Source organism: Bubalus bubalis, chromosome 22, assembly GCF_019923935.1.
Source record: "Bubalus bubalis isolate 160015118507 breed Murrah chromosome 22, NDDB_SH_1, whole genome shotgun sequence".
NCBI classification, from domain to species: Eukaryota; Metazoa; Chordata; class Mammalia; order Artiodactyla; family Bovidae; genus Bubalus; species Bubalus bubalis.
Window position 1 is genome coordinate 9,336,380 of NC_059178.1, and position 27,612 is coordinate 9,363,991.

The following is a 27,612-nucleotide window of genomic DNA, read 5'->3' on the forward strand; positions in this document are numbered from 1 at the left end:
AGGCCTGTAATGGACATTATTTCTGTTTCAAATTAGAATTGATTTTGCTTTCATCTGCATTATATAATTTGTTCTACAAAGTTCAATGGTGGTGGTATGGGGAGAGGTTCTCAACAAAATCAAGAAAAGCTCAATTAAAACTCAAAAATATCTTAAAGGAGAAGTGTTTTTTTCTTTGTTAACACATACAAACAAAGAGACCAAGATGCCAAGTAAATATTAAGAGACTTTGGAGATGGGGTGAGGAAAAACCTAAGGCACAGTAACATAGGAACCATAGATTAACTTTCCTTAGACTTTCAATCATTCATGGAGTGACTTATTCTTTCATTCATTTTCTAATTTTAAAAACAAGTCAGGGACTTCCCTGGTGGTCCAGTGGCTAAGAATTCACCTTGCAATGCAGAGGACACGGGTTTGATCCCTGGTTGGGGAACTAAGATTCCACATGCTCAGCCTCCCTGGTGGTACAGTGGATAAGAATCTGCCTGCCAATGCAGGAGATATGGGTTTGATCCCTGGTCCAGGAAGATTCCACATGTCACAGAGCAACTAAGCCTGTGCTCCACTGCTACGGAGCCCGCATGCTGAGCTTACTGAAGCCTGTGTGTTCTAGGGCCTGCGAGCCACAAGTACTGAGCTCTCATGCTACAACTACTGAAGCCTATGTGCCTAGACCCCATGCTGTACAATAAGAGAAGCCACATCGAAGAGTCTGTGCTCTGCAACCAGACAATAGCCCGCTGTCCGCAGCTAAAGTAAGCCCAAGGGCACGAACAAAGCCCCCAGTGCAGCCATAAATAAACAAGTTAATTAATTTTTAAAAAAACGATCCCACATGATCTGGAACAACTAATCATGTGTGCACCAACTACTGAACCCCTGTCCTCTGGAGCCTGTGTACTGCAACTTCTGAGCCCGTGCAGGACGCAACAAAGATTCCCCGTCGTGCAACTAAGACCTGATACGGCCAAATTGATTAATTAATTCAAAAAGTAAATTAAAATATAAACAAGCCACTCCAGGGTTCAGCCTCTTCTCTTCCTAAAAAAAAACCTTTAAGCTCCTAACAAAGTGCTTAGGGTGCGGACAATTTGAGAGTTTCTCAAAATAGCATCAAATCCCATATTTGTAATATGGAGAAGATGAGCGTTCTCGGCAGAGAAACAAGATAGGTTCAGGAATCCAGTTCATCTAATCAGTAAGACCCTCAGATATTCTTCTCACAGCAATGAACATGATGAAGTCAAAATACCACGCTACAGATGATTCAGTTCATTCAATTAGTTTTAGTGAATGCCTCCGTGTTTTTAAAACTGGCATGAAGTAAGGCCTGAAACCAACACCCTCCTTGCGTCCATTTCAGTGAATCTTTCTGAGCCCTGCCTCAGACACCTGAGGCTTTGATTTTCCACTGTGCTTTGTTTACAAAAGCCCTTTCCTGGGATTGCTGGACCAAGATTTGTTCAGTGACTTACTCAGTCACAGTGATTTCCCCCCAGAGGCTTACTAACTGCCCAGCACTGTAGAAGCTCAGTATGTGATTGTGTCTGTTAGTTGCTCAATCTTGTCTGACTCTCTGTGACTCCATCGGCTGTAGCCCACCAGGCTCATCTGTGTATGGAATTCTCCAGGCAAGAACACTGAAGTGGGTGGCCCTTCCCTTCTCCAGGGGATCATCCCAACCCAGGGACTGAATCTGGGTCTCCCACATTGCAGGCAGATTCTTTACCATCTGAACCACCTGGGAAGCCTTAAGACTTCCCTGAAAGCTTACACAGGAGACCTACCCTGTAAATCTCACTCTGTCTGATTTCCTATTGGGGAACAATGGACCAGCACACCAGCTATCATCAGCTTCAAGACAGTCTAGTCAAATGAATGCAGCCGGATATAAAATTTGACCTGCCATCTAAATAAATGAAATGCAAAGACTGCTTCTATATCTTTATTTTACTTTCTACAGTATGGAAATCTTCCTGTATATTGTTACTAAATACTTTACTTAAAAATGCTAGAAAATACAGTAGAAATCAACAAACAGGACCATAGGATTTTTTAAAAAGAGAGAAAAGCAGAGGTATTGGCCAGGGAAGACAGAAGATTATTTGCTGGAGAGTCTTTCTCTAGCAATGTGTGTTGTATACAGCTGTCACACCGGCCACCTGTGAGCCCATGCCTCAGGCCAAAAACAAACAAAAATTAAGGGAAGAGCCTGTTATAGCCAATCCAGTGAGAATAGCACAGGTGAGAAAAACCATATCAGGCTGAATTTGAAAAGTACTAGACAGGCAAGGGAGAAGGCAATGGCACCCCACTCCAGTACTCTTGCCTGGAAAATCCCATGGATGGAGGAGCCTGGTAGGCTGCAGTCCATGGGGTCACGACGAGTCGGACACGACTGAGCGACCTCACTTTCACTTTTCATTTTCATGCATTGGGAAAGGAAATGGCACCCCACTCCAGTGTTCTTGCCTGGAGAATCCCAGGGACGGGGGAGCCTGGTGGGCTGCCGTCTATGGGGTCGCACAGAGTCGGACACGACTGAAGTGACTTAGCAGCAGCAGCAGCAGACAGGCAAAGAGGCATAAAATAACCAGAAGATTATTGCTGATTCCCACAACTGGCTGGTACAAGGTTAATATGCTGGTTAGAGGGTATTGCTGGGAGGCGATAAGCTGAATCAAGCCTCCTTTCCATTTCAAACTTTGTACTTTGATGTATCATTCTCATATATATTATTATTACCTAGAGGTGCATGATATGAAAATATTTTTAAGACCCTCAAAATTTTTAATTTCTGAAAGTCAACCAGAGCCAGGCAATCTGAATCATTTTGAATTTCTGGAATCTCTCTTCCATCCTAACTACTACCTCCAAACTACACATACCATAGCATTATAACTATCCTGACTTTGTAACTATTCTACACTCAGTCATTCATGTGACGGGTATTGACTAAATGCCTATGAACCTCCACGTCAAAAGGGATAAATCAATATTTTTAGAGGAACACACATCTCCAACCTTTCATCCATAATTGCAGAGACAGTCATAAGTAGGGACATGGTGAAGTTCATTTTCTAAGTGTTACTTAAGGAACATCTACCCTCACTTGAACATAAGAATCTGGTCTCAAGGATTAAAATCAGGGCCTTCCCTGCTAGCCCAGCAGTCAGGAACCCACCTTCCAATGCAGGGGACACAGGTTCAAGCCCTGGTTGGCCAACTAAGATCCCACATGCCACACAGGTCAATTAAGCTGGCATTCCGCAACTAGAGGAGCCCGTGTGCCACAACTGCTGAGCTTCTGCACACTACCACCAGAGAGGAGCCCGCTCAACAAAGACCCATTGCAGTCAAAATTTAAAAAAAAGTAAAATCAAAGAGAAGTGCAAAGTGTTTGTCCAGGTGGATTCTGCTATTACAGCTGCAAGCCTTTTCCTCACCCACTTATTTTATGGGCCTGGAATGGACAAAAGGCAAGATTTTTGCCCAGGTCAGGAGAGGAGATAAAGAATGCATGGTGAGTCATGAACGTGCACAGGAAGAGAGACATCAAAAATCTAACTCAAAAAGATGGCATTCAGGACTTCCCCAGCAGCCCAGTGGTTAGGACTCCATGCTTCCATTGCAGGGGATACATGTTCAATCCCTGGTCGGGGAACTAAGATCCCACATGCTGTAAGTAAAGATCCTGCATGTAGCAACTAAGACCAGTGGCAGCCAAAAGATTAAACATTAAAAAAAATGGCCTTCAGGTCAAACAGTGACTTTCCTCTGGCAAATAGCTGTTACCTACTTTCTCTGCTGGGCTGAAGAACGCCGGGTGCAAGCCACGGCCGCCACCACCACCACCAGCACTGTGATGATGCCAACGGCAACCACGATGATCACAAGCAGGTTGCTGTTCTTCTGAGGAGTGACGCTGCCGTGTGGAGGGTGCATCTTGCCAATGGGTGGTTCTGGAGAAAGACAGGCAAATGGAGATCAGTTTAAGGACATGTGGCAGCCTATGGCATATCACACTTGGCTAAGGATTCAGAGTTCCTGTTGTTCTGGGCATTCCTGAAGCTAGGGGGAAAAAAGAAATTAAAAAATGACAGGAAAGATCTAAATTATCTACCCACGATAAATGAAACTAAGTCCACACAGAAACTTACAGAGGAATATTCATAGCTACCTTAATCAAAATTGCCACAAGTGGGAAACCCCAGAGCCATCAACTGATGAATGGATGGAGAAATGTGATATATTCATACAACAGAATACTATCCAGTCATAAAAAGAAAGGAAATATTAACACGTGATACAAAATTCATGTACCTAGAAGTTGTTATGCTAAGTGAAAGCAGCCAGACACAAAAGGCCACATGTTGTATGATTCTACTTATGTGAAGTTGTGGGTTTCCCTGGTGACTCAGTAGTAAAGTCCACCTGCCAAAGCAAGAGACTCAGGTTCATTCCCTGGGTTGGGAAGATCTTCTGGTGAAGGAAATGGCAACCCACTCCGGTATTCCTGCCTGGAAAATCCCCTGGACAGAGGAACCTGGTGGGCTACAGTCCATGGGGTTGCAAAAGAGTCGGATGCAACTCAGCAACTAAACAACAATTTACGTGAAATATCCAGGACAGGCAAGTATATAGGGAAAGAAAGTAGTTGAGTGTTTGCCAGTGGACGTGAGGAAAAGTGATTAGTGAAAGACTGCTTAATGGTACAGGGCTTTGCTTTGGAGTAACGAAGATGTTCTAGAAATAGATAGTGGTGATGGTGGTAGAACCTTGTGAAAATGCTAAAAACCACTGAGTTGTGTACTTTCAAAGGGTGAATTTATGGTATGTGAATTATATCTCAATGAAAAAATATAATTAAGCTTTCATACGGAATAGAAAGTGGGGAGGACGGGAAGCATGCTGCTTTGGGTGATAAGAATTCCACCATGACATGAATAAGAACAGGCTGAGAAAACATTATTTATTTGATGCTGTGAAAGACAAACTGTTTGACACCCATCACTCACACTTTCCATTCCTTTAAAGCAGTTATCTATAAAGCACATTTAATTTTCAACCTGTCAAGGGTACATGAGTCCTACTTAAAAGCAGCCACAGGGTTAGAAAGAGTGCCATAAAGCTCTAATATAATTTTTTTTTCCTGTTTTGCAACTGTACCTCATGGCACACAATATTTAAGTGAAAATAGCAGAATGATAATTTGCTTATATAAACAAGCATGACTAATGAGCCTTTAAATGGCTTTTTTGTGCCTTTATCTGTAAAATGGAAATAATAATATTTACTGTATGTACTTAATGTCACAATTAGAAAAAAATACATGCAAAACAATTATCTCAGTGCCCTATACAGAGTAATTGCTTATAATATCACTATACTGCTGAAATATTAAATAAAATTTTGCCTAACTTAATAATCTACCATACCATTTGGTATACTTTTGGTGTGGACTTCTGAACTCCAAATTTTCTAGAAAGCTTGTAGATAATATTCAATGTGAAAGATATAGTAACTTGCTTTCACAAGTGAATATAATAACCCAGCACTTGCCTCAAAAGTGAAACACTATCTTTTGATAACTTATCTAGGAATCATTGGGGGTTTTTTTTGAAAAGATAGTCACCTAATTGTAAATAAATTATTATTGACTCAATATTATTGGAAAAAAATAAATGCTACCAATATAACTTGAATCTCAGGGGCAGGTAATTCATCAAGTCTTTACACAGTACTTTCTGTTAAAAGATTCTGATTATAAAAGAAAGAAATAAGGCTTCCTTGAAGCAACTTTTTCCATTTATGACAAAGGAGTGAGGCGAGTAATGAAAGGTCAGAACTTTCTGTTAGTTTTACTTACAATTGAAAAAATCATGTTCAGTTGTACCTCAATATGCCCTTTCTGTTCTTAATAAATTAACTGATTGGTATAAATTAACCTGTTATATGACAGCATACAATGGAGGCATTTGGGGAGCTCATGGATTTTATTACTTTAATATAAATTTAACAGTTCACTATTTCTGACAAACTTAGTTTGAGTCATACATGGCAGTAATACTGGGTGAATATTTTTTAAAACCATGTAAATAGGAATTGCTTGGACCAGAGAAGGAAAAAAAAATTCCTATGTGTTAAATGTTCTGTCTTCCATTCCTGAAACATGTACCCCGTGTGCGTCATAGTGATATGAACAGAATGTCAGATTTCTTCTCACTTGGGATCAAGGCATAGCTAATAGCAGAGAGATGCAAAAGCTCCATTTCTGGAAGAGGAGAGAAGGAACAACAGCCAGATTATGAAACCACTAAAAACTATTTATGGGACCACATATATACATATGATTTCATAATAATTTTTATGCCATAGTCTTATATATTATGCAGTCTGAGAATAATTCCCAAATTAGAATACTGATTGCTCATCCCCACCTCCCAAAAAATAGAGGCATAATCATTGCTTTCAATTCACTGTTTTATATATATATAAAAATTACCTCTACAGTGTGCTTTAAAGAAGAATTCATGTAAAAAGATGTAACATGAAGATATAATATGAGGTCACTGACAGAAGATGGAGGTCATTAAAAACCTCATTATAGAAGTGACATTTAAGCTGAATTTTAAAGTATTGCTAGGAGTTAGTTCTTGTTCCCTTACGAGGGAACTAACGGCAGACAGTGTGTGTGTCTGGAACATTGGGAACAAACAGGAAATGGCACAAAATGAGGCGGGAAAGATAAACAAGACCCTGATCGTATGAGCCTTGTAGATCCAATTCAATCATCCTTGGTAAAGTTACAAATAAGAGTTTTCAGCAAAGTGACAGGCTTCGTTTGTTCTAAGAAGATATCTCTTCCACCTGCATGGAGAGGGCTTGGTGGTGGGAAAACAGAGACCAGCTAAGAGGGTACTGTATTCACCAGGTTAAGAGGAGATGATCCCTTAAACTGAGATGGTGGCAATTTCAGTCAAGCAGAGAGGACAGGTAAAACATAGAGCTGGTAGGGAAATGAACAAGGTGGATTGCACATGGGGGAGGATAGAAAGGAAGGTTCAGGCCTCAGCAACAGTCCTGATGTCTAGGGTGCAGGAGACGGCGAAAGTGCAGGCAGACTCAGTAGGGCAAGAAGAGAGGTTCAGTCTTGAACTGAGGTCTCACGATGAATCATAAAGAGGCAGCTGGAAGGTCTGTGTTAGAGATGTAACTGTGGGAGCTGGCCTATCGATGGAATCTGAAGCCTGGGAGTGGAGATCACTGAATCAAGGGTATACAGTGAGCAGAGATGCTCTCTCAAGACTAGTGCTCTAAGTGTTCAGGTAGAAGGCAGGGACCTGGCCAAAGAGAAGTCAGTATCAAATGAGTTTCCCAATGCTTATTGACAACGGAAAACTTTTTTCGCAGAGCTTCTCAAGGGACCCATGTACCTTGTAACTACTTCTGGAGGTTGCTAATCAAGATGAGTGGTTTTTAAACTGGGGAGATTTTACCCCACAAGAGGAAATTTGGCAGTGCCTAGAGACAATGTGGGTTGTTTCAGCAGAATGGAGGGGAAACACTACTGGCACCTGGTGGATAATGGCCAGGGATGCTGCTAAACATCCTACGGAGCACAGGAGGAGCCCGACGACAAACAGGTTATTCAGTCCCAAATGGCAATAGTTCTGTGGTTGAGAAATCCTGATCAAGCTGAACACTGCCTATGTTCTCATGAAAACTGAGATCCAAAAATTTAAGTAACTTGATTCACACATTTCTAAACCATGACAGAGCCACTTCTAGTACCTGGAGTTTGGGATTAGTCTGAGGTCCTTAACATCAAACTCCAATACTTTGGCCACCTCATGCGAACAGTTGACTCATTGGAAAAGACCCTGATCCTGGGAGGGATTGGGGTCAGGAGGTGAAGGGGATGACAGAGGATGAGATGGCTAGATGGCATCACCAACTCAATGCACATGAGTTTGGGTGAACTCTGGGAGTTGGTGATGGACAGGGAGGCCTGGCGTGCTGCAATTCATGAGGTCGTAAAGAGTCAGATACAACTGAGTGACTGAACTGAACTGAGCTAAGATAGTAGGTCGGCAGAGCCTCTTGTAGACTAGAAATTGAGACCCCTGAGATGCTCCAATTATCTTTACATCAGGGAATTGAGTGTAAAATTTTATTTCTGGACCTTTCTTTTGGCATTAAGGTGTCTGTTGGGTGCCCTACAACACTTTAACAACCTCAGAATGACCATCTCAGGCAAATATGGCAAGAGCTTCTCTATATACTCTATTTAGATTAGTTAAAATGCTATTGAGTTAAATAAACAAAGGTTTTCAAAACTGGAGGGCAAATCATGGCTTTTTCTCCTAACCACAGCATTTATGTCATATTTTGCAGAATACCAAATATGATTCTAAATACTAAAAAATTAATCAATAACATTAGTTTTAAAATAATGCTTCACCAAAGTATCACATCTATCAAATTAAGTTTTCAAAGGTTGAAGTCAATATAACAACATTCTTACAGGGTTTGTAGATTTCTTTACCAATATTATTAATTTTGAAAACTATGGAAAAAGCTACCAACATAATTGGTGATTTATCTTCCCCACAAGAAAACAATTGAATTGAAGTAATTTTCACTGTTGTTATCCTTCAGACAAATATAAACTACAAAATCACATTTTCAGAAGTTGAAGATTCTCCTGCTGTAAGAAGGTGAACCATAAAATTGAACACATCATAAAAGTAAAATACTATCATATCACTGCATATTAGCTTTGATTCTACCTGTCATCAGAAAATAATTTAGGAAGCCTCTTCAGTTTCCTCAATTTAATTAAGGGCTTCCAACTTCAAGAATAAACATGAACTATAGCTTTGTTTTTCTTTATTTGAATTCCAAGAGTGTTGTTTTTAAAAGAGTGACACATAAGGGAAAGTAAATGATTAGCAAGCTCTAAATTTATTTGCAACTGGCTTGAGTGTTCTGACAGTAAACCATTATTCTATTACAATCCTTTGAAGGATGAATCCAGCAAGTAAAAGGAGAGATAGGAAACCTTTATAATTCTGTCACTGCATAAGGAGATGTATGAAATTTTCATTGTATGTGAGGTTCAAAAACTCAAGATTTTAAAGTGTTCTTGTTGATGCAGCCTACTTTGCAAAGGTTGGGGGGGGCAGTGTTAGAGTTTTATCAGTCAAGGTGTCATTTGTATATATAATTTGAAAATATACCCTCTTCTTATGGTATAAGATGTTGGCAGAATTTTAATTAGGAAGGTAGAGTTTTCAAATGCCTTTGCTGACTTACATATAAGAGCACAAACTAAAGGCAAATTACATATTAATATTTACCATCATTTCCTGGATAGCGAAAAAGAATAGGAAATAGATTAAGCATGCCCTCTACCATCTATGTCTCTGAGGTTATCAAATCACCTTAATTAATCATGTAGCCTGTAATAATTAGTTATTTCAGTAGCGTCTCTAGAAATGTTTCAGGTACTTTGTTCATCCCATTCATTTAATAGGAAATGCCTAAAACATCATTAAGTGATGCAGAAATCTGAGAAGGGATAATGCCAATAAGCTATCTAAAATGGCTCAACATCATTGGATGTCATTTATCTATTTTATCTTCATGACTCTCTCCTGTGAGATAATGTATATCAGATCAAATTTAAATACAATTATATTTCTCACTAGGAATCTTAAATAGTAAAAACAAAAATACAATGACATGCATTTCTCTCAGTTACTGTCATTCTCTTCATCTGAAGTCTGACTTCTATGAAAAGAAAAGTTCTTATCTGTTGACTTATCTGTTCATGTCAAATTTGGGCTAGGGTTTCTTTTTGATTAGGGAATTCATTCTCTTTTGAAGGGCAAATTCAAATAGTCAGTACCAAACTTTTAAACTTGGTACTGATCCAAAATTAGGTTTGCCAGATTTAATAATTAAAAATACAGGAGGTTCAGTTAAGTTTGAATTATTTCTAGTTGCCTATGGATATGTACATTGAGATGCCTGCATACATTGAGATGGTAATCCCTTGCAATATTTTTCTTTGCCTCAGCTCTTAGGCAATTAGAAATAATTCAAATTTTACTGGGCCTCCAGTATTTTTAGCTGTTCCATTGGGCATTTCTGTTCAAGATTAGTGTTCTTTAGGACACACCATTTAAGAAATATATTGTTCTGTGTTCATGGCTTACATTTGCTTCATCTGTAACATACATAACCTTGTTCAGCAGTGATGGAAACTGTGAGGAAATAATTGTTCCTTCTCAATTGTCTGTACAGATTGCCTCTTAATTTCCTGGCACTCTGACTCTTCCAAAAGTCCTAGTAACTTCTGTTTATGAAACTGAATGGGTTTCAGCTTGCTGTACTTTTGACATCACCTCTCTTTAATAAAATTTCATTTTTGGAAATATTTCAAATACATAGGGTACTTTCAAACGGAGATAGTTAACAGCCCTGCATCATTTATAAAATTCTCTATGTCTAGGCTTTTCTAACTGACTCTTTTGTGTACTTGTCAGCTCTCATTGCCATTGTCTCCTGGTGAAATAAACTCCAGGTTTATTAATAATTTCCTGCTTCTATTATCCCCACTAAAACCCTAAGTTTGAGGATATTGGCACTTGCAGTCAACAGAAAATTTGCCTCAGACATGCTAGAATTAACCATTTTAATTAATATGACTAATCCAATAGAACCTAATTTATATACTTACCATTCAGAGTGCTTCTATCAATCAAATTCGTATCAACTGGCCAATAACTTCCATCTCCATGGCGACCTGTTCATTGGGAAAATATATCAGAATGTTAGTGGACCTATAACACGGAAACACAAGTGAAACAAAACAGACAACAATGGCATTTAAAAGGATACAAACAATGGAATAAGATTACTTTCTTTACGTCAAAGACAGCCTGAAAATAGTGATACCATTATACTTGCAAGAAAATGCTATTTTCTATGTGTGAGAAAAATCTGTCATGAAAATACTCTTCTAAACAAGCTAAATTCAGTTCCTCACTGAAAAGCTGACCCGTCGCTTCCTTTTTTTTTCCCTCCAGTATCCTTGTTAACAGGCCACCAACAGGTACAGCATCAGTGCTAGTCTAAGTGTTGCTGTCTTGAACATCTCCGAACAGAAGGAATGGGAGTGTTGGCTGCTAGAGAGACAGAGCCCACCTTCTCCTTGCTCCAAGGGGTCTAGTCTACACTGTTGCCCACTGGACATGATTTTGTGGCAAATCAGCATTACTACCTTACAAGGGGACAGCACTTTTTGCCTTGCAAGTGGGCCTTGAGTTGTATTTGTGTTGTATGACAAGTAGGTGCCTGAGAATGAACTATTGTATATGGAATAAAGAATGGGGGGGTGTCACAATCCACATGGTCTGACTATTTCTTACAAACACACTAAGAAATAAGGTTTCTTGAGCATCACATTAGTGGAAACACTGCCTTCTAACAGGTGTTCAACAATTATAAAAGTAGTCTTCAAGAGAACTGAGCCAGTTTAACCAGAAGGAATTACACTATCATCCACATTTAATTAATTGTTTTTCACCACAGGTAATTCCCTTTTCTATTGGTACGTTTGTAGAACTGTAATTATTTGATTAGATTTTGAGTTCCAGAATATCTATTAGAAAAAAAAAACAAAAAACATTTGGGAGTTGAATCTCTACATAAACACAAGAGTGCAGATAATTCTTTATTCACTTTGGAGTGTGATTTCTGAAAGTGGCTATCATCAGCGGGTGATGTTGAGGAAGCCAGCTAGGGAAGCCAGCTAGGACAACACTTGCTGTTTTTGTCAGATGTACAGTTGTTTTTTTTTTTTGAAGACTTCCCAGTCCTGCTCCTGTGACATTCCTGGGCATACCAAACTTTCTGTAGTTAGCGCTTTTAACTACAGCTTTTCCAAGAGCTTATTTTATTTGCAAAAGAACTGTGAAGAAACAAGTCTTGTTAACAGACCATGCATTCATAATTACAAAAAAATTCTTTCAGTGTCAAGTCAGAGCTGAAATGAGGGTGTTAAGTTTCCAACAAGCATTGATAAATTAATCCAATCACATTATATTCTGTTTCCAGGATAAATCTGTATGTTTAAAATCTGCTGGTCAATGACTCTGGGTATATAAACAAGTGGGAATTAGGATGGAGGTTCCTGTGTGTGAGGCAGGGAGGAATGGTGGTGACTGGGCTTCCCTGGTAGCTTGGATGGTGAAGAATCCACCTGTAATGTAGAAGACACAGGTTCAATTCCTGGGTAAGGAAGATCCCCTGCGGAAGGGGATGGCTACCCACCCCAATATACTTGCCTGGGAAATCCCATGGACAGAGGAGCCTGATGTGCTACAGTCCATGGGGTCACAAAGAGTTGATCATGACTGAGTGACTTAAAAAAGAAATGAAATAAGCAATTGTGAAAACATTTTGGGGGGCAATGACTGAAACATCGATAAGCCTAACCCTTTCCCCAAGTACCTTGTTTCTATAACTCTGACACATCTGGGGTTTCAATAAGCTTTGCCCACAGGACACAGCCAGATCAAGGTTGGAAGAAATGAAGTGAGACAGAAGTTCTCTATGAATATTAAGATGCCTTTTCATACATTTGAAAGCAACTAGATTGCAAAGCAGTCAGCCAAAAGAGATGCTAACAGCCCCATCACTTAAGCCACTAACGCAATAAATGATTCCTGTTGGGAGTCATTCTGTATTGGCTGGAAATTAGGTACATAGCCTGTGGAGGATTTTTCCTATCCTCTAGCATCCTGACAAATGTCTTTTTAATGAAGTTTCTTACTCTCCCAGCTAGTTTGTGGGAAGATGCAGAAACAAGCCCCTGAGCACATCCATATATTACTTAAACATAAATCTCTATGGGTATAGCACCCTTTAGACTCGGTGAGGCTATTGATTACACCGTGAATTTCAATATGCCGAAGAATATCAGATGTCATACGGTTAGAGCTCTGTGTAAGATAAAGGAACTCGAAATACTTTTGAAGTAACAGATCACCTGAAAACTTGAGCATTCTATTCACATAATCTAGGACACTGACATCAGTTAATATTTTGTTGGTTATAATTAGATGGATATCATGAAATAAAATTAAGTAATTCTTAACAAATCCAACAGGAAATGCTTTAGAGAAACTTGATATCATCAACAAGCAAGATTAGATTCATGGTAATTTAAGACTTCTGGTACCTTTTCAGTAAAGAAACACAAAACTCATTTCCGGGATATGGATGAGTCTGGGATCTCTTTATTTAAAGCTATGGGAATCAAATATCATTTTGTGTGCTTCTGTGTTTTTATTCTCTAAAATATGTCTTTTAAATCTCAAGAAGTTTTTTTATGGCAAATTGGATAAATGTGTGTGTGTGTTCGGTCACTCAGTCATGTCAGACTCTTTGCAACGCCATGGGCTGTAGCCTGTCAGGCTCCTCTGTCCACAGAACTTTCCAGGCAAGAATACTGGAGTGGGTTGCCATTTCCTCATCCTAGGGATCTTCCCAATCCAGGGATGGAATCTACATCTCCTGCACTGGCAGGCAGATTATTCACCACAAATAACAAGTTAAAAACAGAAGATTCTCCTGCCATCTTAAGGCAGGAATCAAAAATCGTCAGATGAAACACTGGACTATGTTTCTCATGTCAAAAGGGCTTTTTGCTGTAGTTGAAACATTAGATGCGTTTAGTAAACTTGGTGAATTTCATAAGCACTGATTAAGGGAAAGAGCAACCTAATTAGACTCTGGAAGATGAAAAGTCACTTAAAGGCAAAGATATAAACTACTATTCAATCCCAGAGGTCTTAATTTTTTAATGGAGCATAAAACTGATAATAATTCAACTCAAAATATACTAAGTGCCTACTATAGGCAAGACATAGTCCTAGATGCTCATGGGAGGGGTAGCATAAAAAGATTTATTAGATATAGAACCTGCCAAGACAGACAGCATTGGCTCATTGAATCCAAATCCTATACAGGACTATTCATGCTTAATATTAGCTAATATCAGATAATTTTTAACTTATTCTGACTTTAAAGATTTAAGAATAAGTTAATTCCTACTATAAAATAACTATTACTATATTGATTTACTATTACTATGAAATCACTATTAGGTTTCAGTGAAAATATTTTTCATTTATCTAGTATTGTTAAAAGAAGTACATGCAAATAAAAGATAATGCATTATTTTTAGCCTCGTACATGTCACAATTAAATTTATCTTAAATCATCAACTCCTTTGTTTGCTTATGGTACTAAATCTCTAACATTTTTCAAAATTAAAAATTACAAATAAGTAAATGAACATATGGATATTTAAACAAAACATTTGTGGGAGTAATATATTTCAATGTATATAAATTTTTAAAAATTATTCAAATAAAGCTCCATATAGTTCAAAAAACTAGAGATAGATAGTTTCTTTTTTCATTAAGGAATTAGTAATATGATTTTACAGGAACAAAAGGAATGACAATGTACTGTATAAATATAGTATTATATTCTCAAGAATATAAAGAAGAACTCTGTGTTACTCTGTACCCAAATTTCCCAATAGAAATTAGGGTGAGAAATAGAATTAAGATGATAGAGTAACGAATCTCCTAACTGACCATGGAATTCATCCAGATAATTTCATCCAAAAAACCATTTCTTCCAGAAAGTTTTGATAACTGAAGCAAACCACCCTTCTTTGGTTTCAGAAAGAAGAAAAACAAAAAAGGAAATGATCCCATATTTGATTTGAAAAGAGGAAGACTGGGGCTTTTTCAAGTTATTTAAAAATACTTTATACAGGCTTAACTTTATTGTATTTATGTACCTCTAAGGAAGGTCCAAACCAAAAAAGCTCCTCCACTTGGTTTACACTCTTTAAATAGTATAAATGATAAAGTCACTGAAAGAGTTATTTTCTATGCTTTATTTAAAGGGTAGATCATCTTATTGTGGCAAGAGAATGTAATGTAATGTGTTAATAACAAACATTTTAAGTTATTACTATTACACATGCTAATGTTTATGTTCTTATTCTTACATTATTACTTAAAATATTGCTTCTATATTTGTGCTGACGTGTATGTGTGTAAAATTAAACAGTATAATGCTTATATCAAACACGAAATTTTAGTACATATGGGCAGATGAAGAATATTCCCTATGGCAAAATTGTTTAGCACCTCAGTTCAGTTCAGTCACTCAGTCGTGTCCGACTCTTTGTGACCCCATGGACTGCAGCACACCAGGCCCTCCTGTCCCTCACCAGCTCCTTGAGTTTACTCAAACTCATGTCCATAGCGTCTGTGATGCCATCCAATTTTCTCATCCTCTGTCGTCCCTTTCTCCTCCCTCCCCAAATCTTTCCCAGCACCAAGGTCTTTTCCAATGAGTCAGTTCTTCACATCAGGTGGCCAAAGTATTGGAGTTTCAGTTTCAGCATCAGTCCTTCCAAGGAATATTCAGGACTGATTTCCTTTAGAATGGACTGGTTGGATCTCCTTGCAGTCCAAGGGACTCTCAAGAGTCTTCTCCAACACCACGGTTCAAAAGTATCAATTCTTTGACGTTCAGCTTTCTTTACGGTCCAACTCTCATATCCATACAGGACTACTGGAAAAATCATAGCTCTGACTAGGCAGACCTTTGTTGACAAAGTAATGTATCTGCTTTTTAATATGCTGTCTATGTTGGTCATAGCTTTTCTTCCAAGGAGCAAGCATCTTTTAATTTCATGGCTGCAGTCACTAGTTTCAGTGATTTTGGAGCCCCCAAAAATAAAGTCTGTAGAAAAGATTAATTCAACTGGAATTTGAGTTCTAGAGTGGTTTTTCTGAGTGGATGTTTATAAGTTAAGAAAGGAGTGAATGGAAAATTATTCTGCAGAGGACACAGAAAAAGCTGAATGTGGTAGTTCTAATCTATTTTTAATCCATTCTTCCTGACTGAATTTAACAGAAGGTCCTTCAGAATGGAATTCACACAATCAATCCCAAGACATGGGCCATAATCTAAATTAAATGGACAGACTGGTTGTCTAATATTCATTCAATATATATCCTCCCAAGGATACAGAGCACTGAGATACCTTCTTGATCTTAGAAATGGTTTCTTTGAAGATAATTCTGGTGACAATGAAGGGAAGTGCATTGATTTTCTGTCGTGTATACCAGTGGGTAAAGACAATGCATCGATGCCTTGTGAATATAATTTTACTGCTCAGTACACATATCATATTGAGATATATTTAAAGCAGATGCTTTTCCAGAGGCTGAAAAATGTGGCTAAGAGTTGTTAACCCTGCTGACTTTTGAAAAAAGGTATCAAAACTAGGAAGCAAAATCATAGCCTATGCCTAGGATATTTCAAACATATATTAATAGAAAAATGAATGAGCTCTTTCATCCTTTCCTCAGGTTCAACACATTGTTTTCAAGTTAACATGAAAGAAAGTTCACTGATTAAAAGAAAGTATAATATTACTACTTCATATACAAGGGCAACTAGCATGTACTAAAGCTGTATTGTCCTTATTCAGTTGCTAAGCCATGTCCTAATCTTTGTGACCTCATGAACTGCAGCACACCAGGCTCCTCTGTCCTCCACTATCACCTGGAGTTTGTTCAAATTCATCTCCATTGAGTTGGTGATGCTAACCATCTCATCCTTTGTCAGCCCCTTCTCTTGCCTTCAACCTTTCCCAGCATCAAGGTCTTTTCAAATGAGTCAGTTCTTCACATCTGATGGCCAAAGTATTGGAGCTTCAGCTTCAGCATCCATCGTTCACCATCCAACGAATATTCAGGACTGATTTCCTTTAGAATAGACTGATTGGATCTCCCTGTAGTCCAAGGGATTCTCAACAGTCTTATCCAACATCACAGTTAGAAAGCATCAATTCTTGGGGCTCAAACTTCTTCATGGTCCAACTTTCATATCTATACATGGCTGCTGGAGAAACCATAGCTTTAACTATATGGACCTTTGTCAGCAAAGTGATGTCTCTGTTTTTAAATATGCTTCTAGGTTTGTCATGGTTTTCCTTCATGACTGCAGTCACTACTGCAGTGATTTTGGAGCACAAAAAATAAAATATGTCACTGTTTCTGCTTTTTCTCCTTCTGTTTGCCATGAAGTCATGGGACTGGATGTCATGATCTTAGTTTTTTGAATGCTGAGTTTCAAGCCAGCTTTTTCACTCTCCTCTTTCACCCTCATCAATAGTCTTAACTTTCTACCAGCAAAGTGGTGTCATCTGTATATCTGAGGCTGTTGATATTTCTTGCAGCAATCTTGATTCCAGCTTGTGATTCATCCATTCAAGCATTTTGAATGATGTAATAAATAAGCAGAGTGACAATATACAGCCTTGATGTTCTCCTTTCACAATTTTGAAACAGTCTGTGTTCCATGTCCAGTTCTAACTGTTGCTTCTTGACCCATGTACAGGTTTCTCAGGAGATAGGTAAGATGGTTTGGTATCCCCATCTCTTTAAGAATTTTCCACAGTTTTCTGTAATCCACACAATCAAAAGCCTTAGCATAGTCAATGGATTCAAGTAGATGTTTTTCTCAAATTTCCTTGCTTTCTCCATGATCCAGTAAATGTTGTAAGTTTGATCTCTGGTTCCTCTGTCTCTTTGAAACACAGCTAGTACACCTGGAAATTCTTGGTTCATGTACTGCTGAAGTCTGGCTTGAAGAATTTTGAACATAACCTTGCTATCATATTACTGCAGATGGTGACTGCGGCCATGAAATTAAAAGACGCTTACTCCTTGGAAGAAAACCTAGACAGCATATTAAAAAGCAGAGACATTACTTTGCCAACAAAGGTCTGTCTAGTCAAGGCTATGGTTTTTCCAGTAGCCATGTATGGATGTGAGAGTTGGACTATAAAGAAAGCTGAGCGCCAAAGAATTGATGCTTTTGAACTGTGGTGTTGGAGAAGACTTTTGAGAGTCCCTTGGACTACAAGGAGATCCAACCAGTCCATTCTAAAGGAAATCAGTCCTGAATATTCCTTGGAAGGACTGAGGCTGAAGCTGAAACTCCAATACTTTAGCCACCCGATGTGAAGAACTGACTCACTGGAAAAGACTCTGATTCTGGGAAGGATTGAGGGAGGGAGGAGAAGGGGACGACAGAGGATGAGATGGTTGGATGGCATCACCAACTCAATGGACATGAGTTTGAGTGAACTTCAGAAGTTGGTGATGGACAGGGAGGCCTGGCGTGCTGCAGTCCATGGGGTCGCAAAGAGTCGGACACGAGTGAGTGACTGAACTGAACTGAACTTGCTATCATGTGAAATGAGTCCAACTGTATAGTAGTTTGAACATTCTTGGCAGTGCCTTTCTTTGGGATTGGTAAGAAAAACTGACCTTTTCCAGTCCTGGGGCCATTGGTGTGTTTTCCGAATTTTTTGGCGTATTGAGTTCAGCATTTTAACAGCATTTAAAATTTTATGATTTTAAAGAGCTCAGCTAAAATTCCATCACTTCCAGTAACTTTGCTCATAGCAATGCTTCCTAAGGCCCGACTGACCTCACACCCCAGGATATCGGGCTCTAGGTGAGTAACCATGGTTATATGGATCATGAAGACCATTTTTGTATAGTTCTCTGTATTCTTGCCGTATCTTCTTTGCCTCTTCTGCCTCTGTTAGGTTCTTGCTGTTTCTGTCCTGTATCATGCTCATCCTTGCATGAAATAATCCCTTGATATCTCCAATTTTCTTAACTATATCTCTAGGTTTTCCCATTACATTGTTTTCCTCTATGTCTCTGCCCTATTCATTTAAGAAGATCTTATCTCTCCTTGCTATTCTCTGGAACTCTGAAGTTGGGTATATCTTTCAGTTTCCCCCCTGCCTTTTGCTTCTTTTCTTTCCTCAGCTATTTATAAACCCCCCTCAGATAAACACTTTGCCTTCCTGCATTTCTTTTCCTTTGGGATGGTTTTGGTCACCACCTCCTGTACATTGTTACTCATAGCTCTTCAAGCACTCTGTCAACCAGATCTAATCCCTTGATTCTATTAATCACCTCTATTGTATAATCATAAGGGATTTGATTTAGGTCATACCCGAATGGTCTAGTGTTTTCCCTACTTTCTTCAATTTAAGCCTGAATTTTGCAATAAGGAGCTGATGATCTGAGCCATAGTCAGCTCCAGGTCTTATTTTTGCTGACTGTATAAAGCTTCTCCATCTTTGGCTGTAAAGAACATAATCAGTCTGAGTTCGGTATTGACGATCTGGTGATGTCCATGTGTAGAGTCACCTCATGTTGTTGGAAAAACTGCGCTTGCTATGATCAGTGCGTTCTCTTAACAAAACTCTGTTAGCCTTCATTTTGGACTCCAAGGCCAAACTTCCTGTTATTCCAGGGGCCTCTTGACTTCCTATTTTTGTATTTTAATCTTGTATGATGAAAAGGACATTTTTTTTTTCTGTTAGTTCTAGAAGGTCTTGTAGGTCTTCATAGAATCAGTCAACTTCAGCTCTTTGGCATCATTGTTTGGGCACAGACTTAGATCACTGTGATTTGAATGGTTTGCCTTGGAAATGAACTGAGATCATTCTGTTATTTTTGAGATTTCACCCAAGTACTGCATTTTGGATTTTTGCTAACTTGGAGGGCTCCTCTCTTTCTTCTAAGGGGTTCTTGCCCACAGTAGTAGATACAATGGGCATCTGAATTAAATTCACCCATTCCCATCCACGTTAGTTCACTGATTTCCAAGATGTCAGTGTTCACTCTAGCCATCTCCTGCTTGGCCACGTCCAATTATTTACCTTGATTCACGGACCCAACATTCCAGGTTCCTATGCAATATTGTTCTTGATAGCAGCAGACTTTCCTTTCATCACCAGACACATCCACATCTGAGCACCATTTCCACCTTGGCCCAGCTTCTTCATTATTTGTGGAGCTATTATAGCGACTGTCTTCTGCTCTTCCCCAGTAGCATATCGGCCACCTTCCAACCTGGGGGAGTGGGTGTGGTGGGCTCATCTTCTGGTGTCATATTTTTTGTCTTTTCATACTGTTCATGGGGTTCTCGTGGCAAGAATACTGGAGTAAGTTGCCATTCCCTCCTCTAGTGAAGCATGTTTTATCAGAACTCTTCACTATGATCTGTCCATCTTGGGTAGCTCTGAGCAGCATGGTTCATAACGCCATTGAGTTATGCAAGCACCTTTGCCAGGATAAAGGGGATGTTGAGGTTTTGTGCTCAAGCATCCTGTGGCAAGTCTATGAGCAATAATTGACAGGAACGGGAATGCATTTGGTGACCTACTCTAGTCAGACCCAGTACAAGAGAACCAAATAAACCATTGTCCATTTTTCCTTGACCATGAGATGTATTTCTTTGGGGGGTTCCGATTTCTGCCTTTATGCCATAAAATATAAATAGAATAGACTCTGACAAGAAGTAAATTCATTTTCTGGACCCAGGTCTCCCACGTTGCAGGTGGATTCTTTACCAGCTGAGCCACACGGGAAGTCCAAGCATACTGAAGTAAGTAGCCTATCCCTTCTCCAGCGGATCGTCCTGACCCAGGAATCAAACTGGGGTCTCCTGCATTGTAGGGGATTATTTACCAACTAAGCTATCAGGGAAGCTCTCTAAAAATCCTTAGAAATCAGTATAAAATATAAGATTATAATTTCATATACAAATGTCATGAAGAGAGTGAACATATAGTTATTATGAAGATTAGGATACTTTAAGGGTGAAAAAACCTGCTATTATCAATTTTGTCTGGACCCAAGTGTCAATCAGGACACTTCTGGACAAAACAGAAATTTATTTATTCTAGATATGAACAATTAAAACAAATAAACTCTTAATTCCTAGCTCTTGGTTGACACTGCAGTTTGATTCTAGGTCCTGATTCCCTGTAGCACATGCATAACCTTTTGTGGAACATGGCAAATGATGTGTAAAGAAAGTTGTGCAAGTGATTTTCTTTTTTGAATAAAGAAAAAAGTTTGAAAAAAGTTTACAAACATTTCACTTTTCATCTTTTGCAAATACAGATAAAAAGCAGCACTAGTCCAGACCAACACATGTCTGGATTTCTAAGTATGTGGCAGATGTCAACCAAAGAAAAGAGAAGAAAAAATTCTTGTATCTATGAAATACATATGCATGTATGATGCTAGGAAAAATATTTTCTTTAGAAAAGACCCTGATGTTGGGGAAGATTGAAGGCAGGAGGAGAAGGGGACGCCAGAGGATGAGACGATTGGATGGCATCACTGACATGGACATGAGTTTGAGTAAACTCTGGGAGTTGGTGATGGGCAGGGAAGCCTGGCCTGCTGCAGTTCACGGGATCGCAGAGTCGGACACGATTGAGCGACTGAACTGAACTGCTAAGTATTATGAATTAAACACATATAGATGTGCATATCTATTTCAGAAGAACATTGGTTACTGTTATGAACTCTATCACCACTCATTTTCAACACCTTACAAGGGAGAATGGGTTAAAAACTCAAAAGGCAAATATCAGGGGACCAACAGACCTGTTCAGATCAATGAGATCTTTTGTTCACAGGAAACAGTTAGCCTCATCAAAGGTCTCAGGAAAGAGAAGCCCATACATTCTGATACATATGACTTTAAGTACTAATTAGCCTGTGTCACTTCATCCGGTCAGAAAAGAAAACTTGTCAACTGCTCCTGATCACACATGCCATAAGCTCCCGCCTACGAAAAGTCAAGTAAGTTTATTAGCTAGTGCAAATACCATTCACATAAGTTTGGAATAAAACTTCTGTTAAAGTTTAATTGTTAACAGAATAAAAAAAACAATGATAATTTAATAATATTTAGTTCAGTTGCGCAGTTGTGTCTGACTCTTTGTGACCCCATGGACTGCAGCACACCAGGCCTCCCTGTCCATCACCAACTCCCGGAACTTACTCAAACTCATGTCCATTGAGTTGGTGATGCCATCCAACCATCTCATTCCCTGTCGTCCCCTTCTCTTCCCGCTTTCTAAATCTTTCCCAGCATCAGGGTCTTTTCAAGTGAGTCAGCTCTTCGCATCAGGTGGCCAAATTATTGGAGTTTCAGCTTCAGCATCAGTCCTTCCAAGGAATATTCAGGACTGATTTCCTTTAAGATGGACTGGTTGGATCTCCTTGCAGTCCAAAGGACTCGCAAGAGTCTTCTCCAACACCACAGTTCAAAACCATCAATTCTTCGGTGTTCAGCTTTCTTTATAGTCCAACTCTCACATCCATACATGATTACTGGAAAAATCAGAGCTTTGACTAGACAGACTTTTGTTGGCAAAGTAATATCTCTGCTTTTTAATATGCTGTCTAGTTTGGTCATAACTTTTCTTCTAAGGAGTAAGCGTCTTAATTTCATGGCTGCAGTCATCATCTGCAGTGATTTGGAGCCCAGAAAAATAAAGTCTGTCACTGTTTCCACTGTTTCCCCATCTATTTCCCATGAAGTGATGGGACTGGATGCCATGATCTTAGTTTTCTGAATGTTGAGCTTTAAGCAAACTTTTTCACTCTCCTCTTTCACTTTCATCAAGAGGTTGTTTTAGTTCTTCTTCACTTTCTGCCATAAGGGTGGTGTCATCTGCATGTCTGAGGTTACTGATATTTCTCCTGGCAATCTTGATTCCAGCTTGTGCTTCATCTAGCGTGGCATTTCTCATGACATAATCTGCATATAAGTTAAATAAGCAGAGTGACAATATACAGCCTTGACATACTCCTTTTCCTATTTGGAACTAGTCTGTTGTTCCATGTCCAGTTCTAACTGTTGCTTCCTGACCTGCATACAGATTTCTCAGGAGGCAGGTTGGGTGGTCTGATATTCCCATCTCTTTTGTGATCCACACAGTCAAAGGCTTTGGCATAGTCAATAAAGCAGAAATAGATGTTTTTCTGGAACTCTCTTGCTTTTTCCATGATCCAGCGGATGTTGGCAATTTGATCTCTGGTTCCTCTGCCTTTTATAAAACCAGCTTGAACATCTGGAAGTTCACAGTTCATGTATTTTTGAAGCCTGGCTTGGAGACATTTGAGCATTAATTTACTGGCATGTGAGATGAGTGCAATTGTGTGGTAGTTTGAACATTCTTTGGCATTGCCTTTCTTTGGTATTGGAATGAAAACTGACCTTTTCCAGTCCTGTGGCCACTGCTGAGTTTTCCAAATTTGCTGACATGTTGAGTGCAGCACTTTTACAGCATCATCTTTTTGGATTTGAAATTGCTCAACTGGAATTTGATCACCTCCACTAGCTTTGTTCATAGTGATTCTTAATAATATTTCTGATATGGTAAAGCTGAATGGTCTCTAAATCATCTCCTCTCACAAGTATCTCTTTGAACACATTCTTTCTGATAATATATCTGGAATAATGGCCAGCATACAGGTCCAGGAAATCACTTTTAGAGGCAGCCTAGTTTTTATGAAAATTTTAAAAAGATTCTTTAAACATGGACACTTCCCTGGATGACTAGATCTTCCCAAGAACCTGTCCACTGACCAGACAGCAACATGGAGATGAGGCATGATCTTACATGGATTATAAAGGAGAACCATTCCCAAAGGCTTCCCCCACCTGGATGGTCCACAAATCTCTCCAAAAGGCAGTGTGAGAAATGTTTGTGTGTTAGTGAAGTTGCCAAGTAGCACATCAAGAAATAACAGAAGAGCATGGATGCTCTTTCTTCTCCAAGTGACTATATATAGGGAAATTCTAACTGCAGTATGGAATCACTAGAATGGGGGCATCCTGCTGGCCACACTGTTAGTATGTGTAAATAATAACCTGGTTGTAGCACAGAACTTCTTCGTTCATATATCTGTCCATGGCCCATCCATCTAGTCCACAACTGTGTTGAGTCGACCACCCACTGCTCTAAGCATTAGTAATAAAAAAGGACTATTGCAGAGGTTCATAATCTAGTGAGAGAAAATATGTTAAGTGAATAATAGCTACATTGTAAAATTCAAAAGTTAAAAAAAAATTTTAAGTAGATGCACACGGAAAAACCAGACTATTGACTATTTCCACCCAGAAAAATGATGGAAGGTGTTTCACGGGTGACATCTGAGGTGACATCACTTAGGGTGACCCCTGAGTTTTCAGGGGTGACACCTGGGAATTAAAAGATAAGTGTAAAAGTACCAGAGAAGAATGAACTGGGTAAGCTTAGAGAAAGAGGCCAAGATGAAATCATAAAACTCATTATATGCTTTACAAAAGAGTCTAGAGTTTTTCTTATAGGGGACAGATCCGCTGAAGGTATTTTAAGCAGAAAAGTGACTCAATCAAATATGCATTCTAGTGTGATGATTCTAGCTGAGTGTGAAGAGCAAATTAAATACAACAGGAAAGACTTCTATAATAAATAGGATGAGGATGCTATTCATTACAAATTCATGATGTAAACATTATTAGCTCCGTTTTATAGATGAGCAAACTGCGGCTCAGAAAGATGAACTAACATACTCATTTTAAGTGGTTTAATCTGTCTGACTTTGATGATGATGGTTTTACCATTATTGAGCAATTTAATAAATGAAAGATGAATAGGGAGTGTATTTGGGCAAAAATTAGAGCATCGCCTAGAGTTGATCAGGGTGTATGATTGGGAGGGCTTTGCTGTGTGGGAGGGCTTTGCTGTGTGGGTCTGACTTAAGATGGTAGCCCCATTCTCAGTAAGGCACACAAAACACAACAGACTTTGGAAAAGAAATGAAATAGTTGTCTTTGTCAGCATGCAGAGGACGGGGACAAGTGAAGGTGTCCTTTCAGAAAAGGCATAACGGAAGTGGACCAAAAGAGCTAGGAAAACTCTTTAAAGAGTTGATGACGGAGAGTGAGGCCCTGTTCCTATTCCAGATTTTCCTTTCCTCTCCCCAACCTTCACTCTCACTGATGCTGTTCCCCTCAAACAACTTTTGATCAGTATCAGCAGTCAAGAGTGAATGGGGTTTGCAGGATTCTGGATGCAGGGAACACTGCTGGTCTTCAGGAGCCTACAACAGTAGGCACTTGATGTATTTCAGAGTAAAAAGCCCGGAGAACTGTTGTGTTAGAGCAGAGAGAAACAGCAAAAGCACGGTTACCAATTTATCTCAACCACAGTGTCCTAGTCTGTACAGCGGTGCCCTAATTATGCCTTGAACATATTTGCAATCCTCATTCTTTGAGCAGCTTCTTGCTTTTCCCATCCTAGGATTTTTCTGAATAAAAGTTCAAGTCATTTTCTCTCTATAGTTATTTGTGCTGACTCAAGTTTTGCTCATATATTTAAACTACTGGATCTTAAGAAGTCTTTTTACTGCTACTCACAGTGATTCCTGTCTGAAACCCTATAACATGCATATGCAGATAGTACCACCTGCTTTAGCATTTCATACTTTTCATATCCGGCTGCGAGTCTTTACATCCTAACTATACTGTATCTTTTTGCAAATGAACCCATGGAACCATACTTCCTTCTTAGGTTTCATCACATCTAGAACAGTGCTAGGCAAATAGTTTTAAACAGGTTGTCAAAAGTGAGTCCAACTGTTTTCATATCACACATTTGGAATTTCAAAAACTCCTCTGCACCCACTAGTTTTGATTTTGTTCTTTACATACTCAGGACCATGAGCAGCTGCTGAACGGCAAGTGTATACATTTTCTCTGACAGTAAATGACAGAGAAGGTCAAGAAAGATGAAAAGGGTGAAGAACCTTCACAGAGAAGGGCAAAGGTCAAGAAAAGGACCCAGTGGATCAAAATCATCTACAACGTGACCACCTTTTCCTGGATCAGAGAGAGCTTGTCTTTCTGTTCAGCTTTAATTTAATAGATGAATATTGAAGATACATTTTCCCTACTGGAAAAAAATATTTTCATATCTTTTTCATCCCCCCCAAATCAATCACCTATACAGTCATCCCTCAATACCTGCAGGGATCGGGTCCAGGACTTGCCTCAGAGGCCAAAACCCACGGATGCTCAAATATAATAGGTAAACACAGGACAGGATCCAACACTGGCTGAATCTGCAGGTTTGGAACAGGAAGATAGGGAGGGCTGACTGCACAGTATCCCACAGGCATGAACACTGTTACTTCTGGGTTTTCCAAACGATACTTTGGATGAGATGGTAAAGTCTATCTTTCCAGATTACTCTGTTTCTCAAATATCTGTGTCATAATTCAATTCAACAAACTCTTATCAGTCAACTATAATATGATAGGTTCAAAACTAGAGATTGGGGGTATAGGGAGGCAGAGATGACAATGTGAATGAGACTAGCCCTTTGCCACCAAAGAATTTCAACCTGGCCAAGACATTGGGGATACATATATAGATGAACTATAAGAAACAAATAGCATAGCAGAGACTAAACTGGGTGTTATGCACACACAGAAGAATAAATGGCCAGAAAGGTAACAAAGACTTCTTGGACAAAAGACAATTGAGAAAAAGCCTTCAAAGATAAGGACTTGTCTCAGTAGAGAAAGGGAGAATGCACTGCTAAGGCTAAGAGGACAGTACTAGCTAGAGCATGGAGTTCTAAAGATACTTTTTTTCCAGAGTGATTTGTGAATCTTTGCTAACAGACTGTGACATACATGGAGGGATAAACTGGTTGTGAGTCTAGAAGGCCAAATTTGAAGTCAGACAACCAGGACCTTGATGTCAGAGAACTGACTTCATTCTGCAAGTAACAGTGAACCATCTGTGTTTCAGAAAGAAAACTGATGAGGCAGAATCCTGAACTGATAAACCAGGCAGAAAAAGCTAGGAACTTAATATTTGGCTGATATCTATGACAAAGAAGGACCTTTGGCATCACAGGAGGCTTGACAATAAGGACTTGCTTAAGATATCTTTTTGAGGGCTTATTAATGAAAATGTCTAGCTTTCAGGTCTGAGAAGATTAAAACTATACCATGAATCATGTTAACTTCTGTAAGCATTAGGTACATTTTTTTTTCTTTCAAAGTTACCTATTAAAACATAATAACTTCTGAGAGGTTGATTAGACAGTTTCTTTGTTGCTTGCTGGGAAAGGATATTTTATCAAAAGCACATTACTCATTTTGGGCCTCTAGTTTTTTTTTTTTTTAACACTATAATTTTCAGAATTGCAAAATTCTGGAGCTGAGAAAAACATATGTGAGAGTAGTTTTTTTTCAAGGGAGTGTAGCAAGCAGTTGACTAATAAAGTGAGTTGAAATTACACAGGATAACAGGGTAAAAATAGGTTTTCATTTTCAATTAAATGACTCCCATCAAAAGGTGCTAAAGGTGTCAATTTCTCAAACAGCAGCCTGGCTCCTGTGATCCAAATCCTGCAAAATCTGAATTACATTAACTGAATTCAAGCTTGACTAGACTGCCTTGAAAAGCTTATTTCCCTAAAACTGGAAACAATTAACATTCTGTTTATTCATGAGATCAAACTTGTTGAGGTGGAAAATGGCCAGTGTAATGTCAAGTACTTGGCCTGAATACCCTATTGGGGAAAGACAAAGACCTTTAAACTGGGTG

General features: G+C 39.0%; 1 protein-coding gene across 10 annotated transcripts in view; it reads right to left on the reverse strand.

Annotated features, from left to right (window-relative positions):
- DCC (DCC netrin 1 receptor) overlaps window positions 1-27,612 on the reverse strand; it is a 1,367,203-nt gene that overhangs the window by 100,158 nt on the left and 1,239,433 nt on the right. For all 10 annotated transcript variants that reach the window (XM_044934810.2, XM_044934809.2, XM_044934814.2 and 7 more), the window contains 2 exons: window positions 10,751-10,816; window positions 3,803-3,965 (listed from right to left, as the gene is read on the reverse strand). In XM_044934810.2, the coding sequence (XP_044790745.1) occupies window positions 3,803-3,965; window positions 10,751-10,816 (229 nt within the window). The remainder of the gene's footprint in view (window positions 1-3,802; window positions 3,966-10,750; window positions 10,817-27,612) is intronic.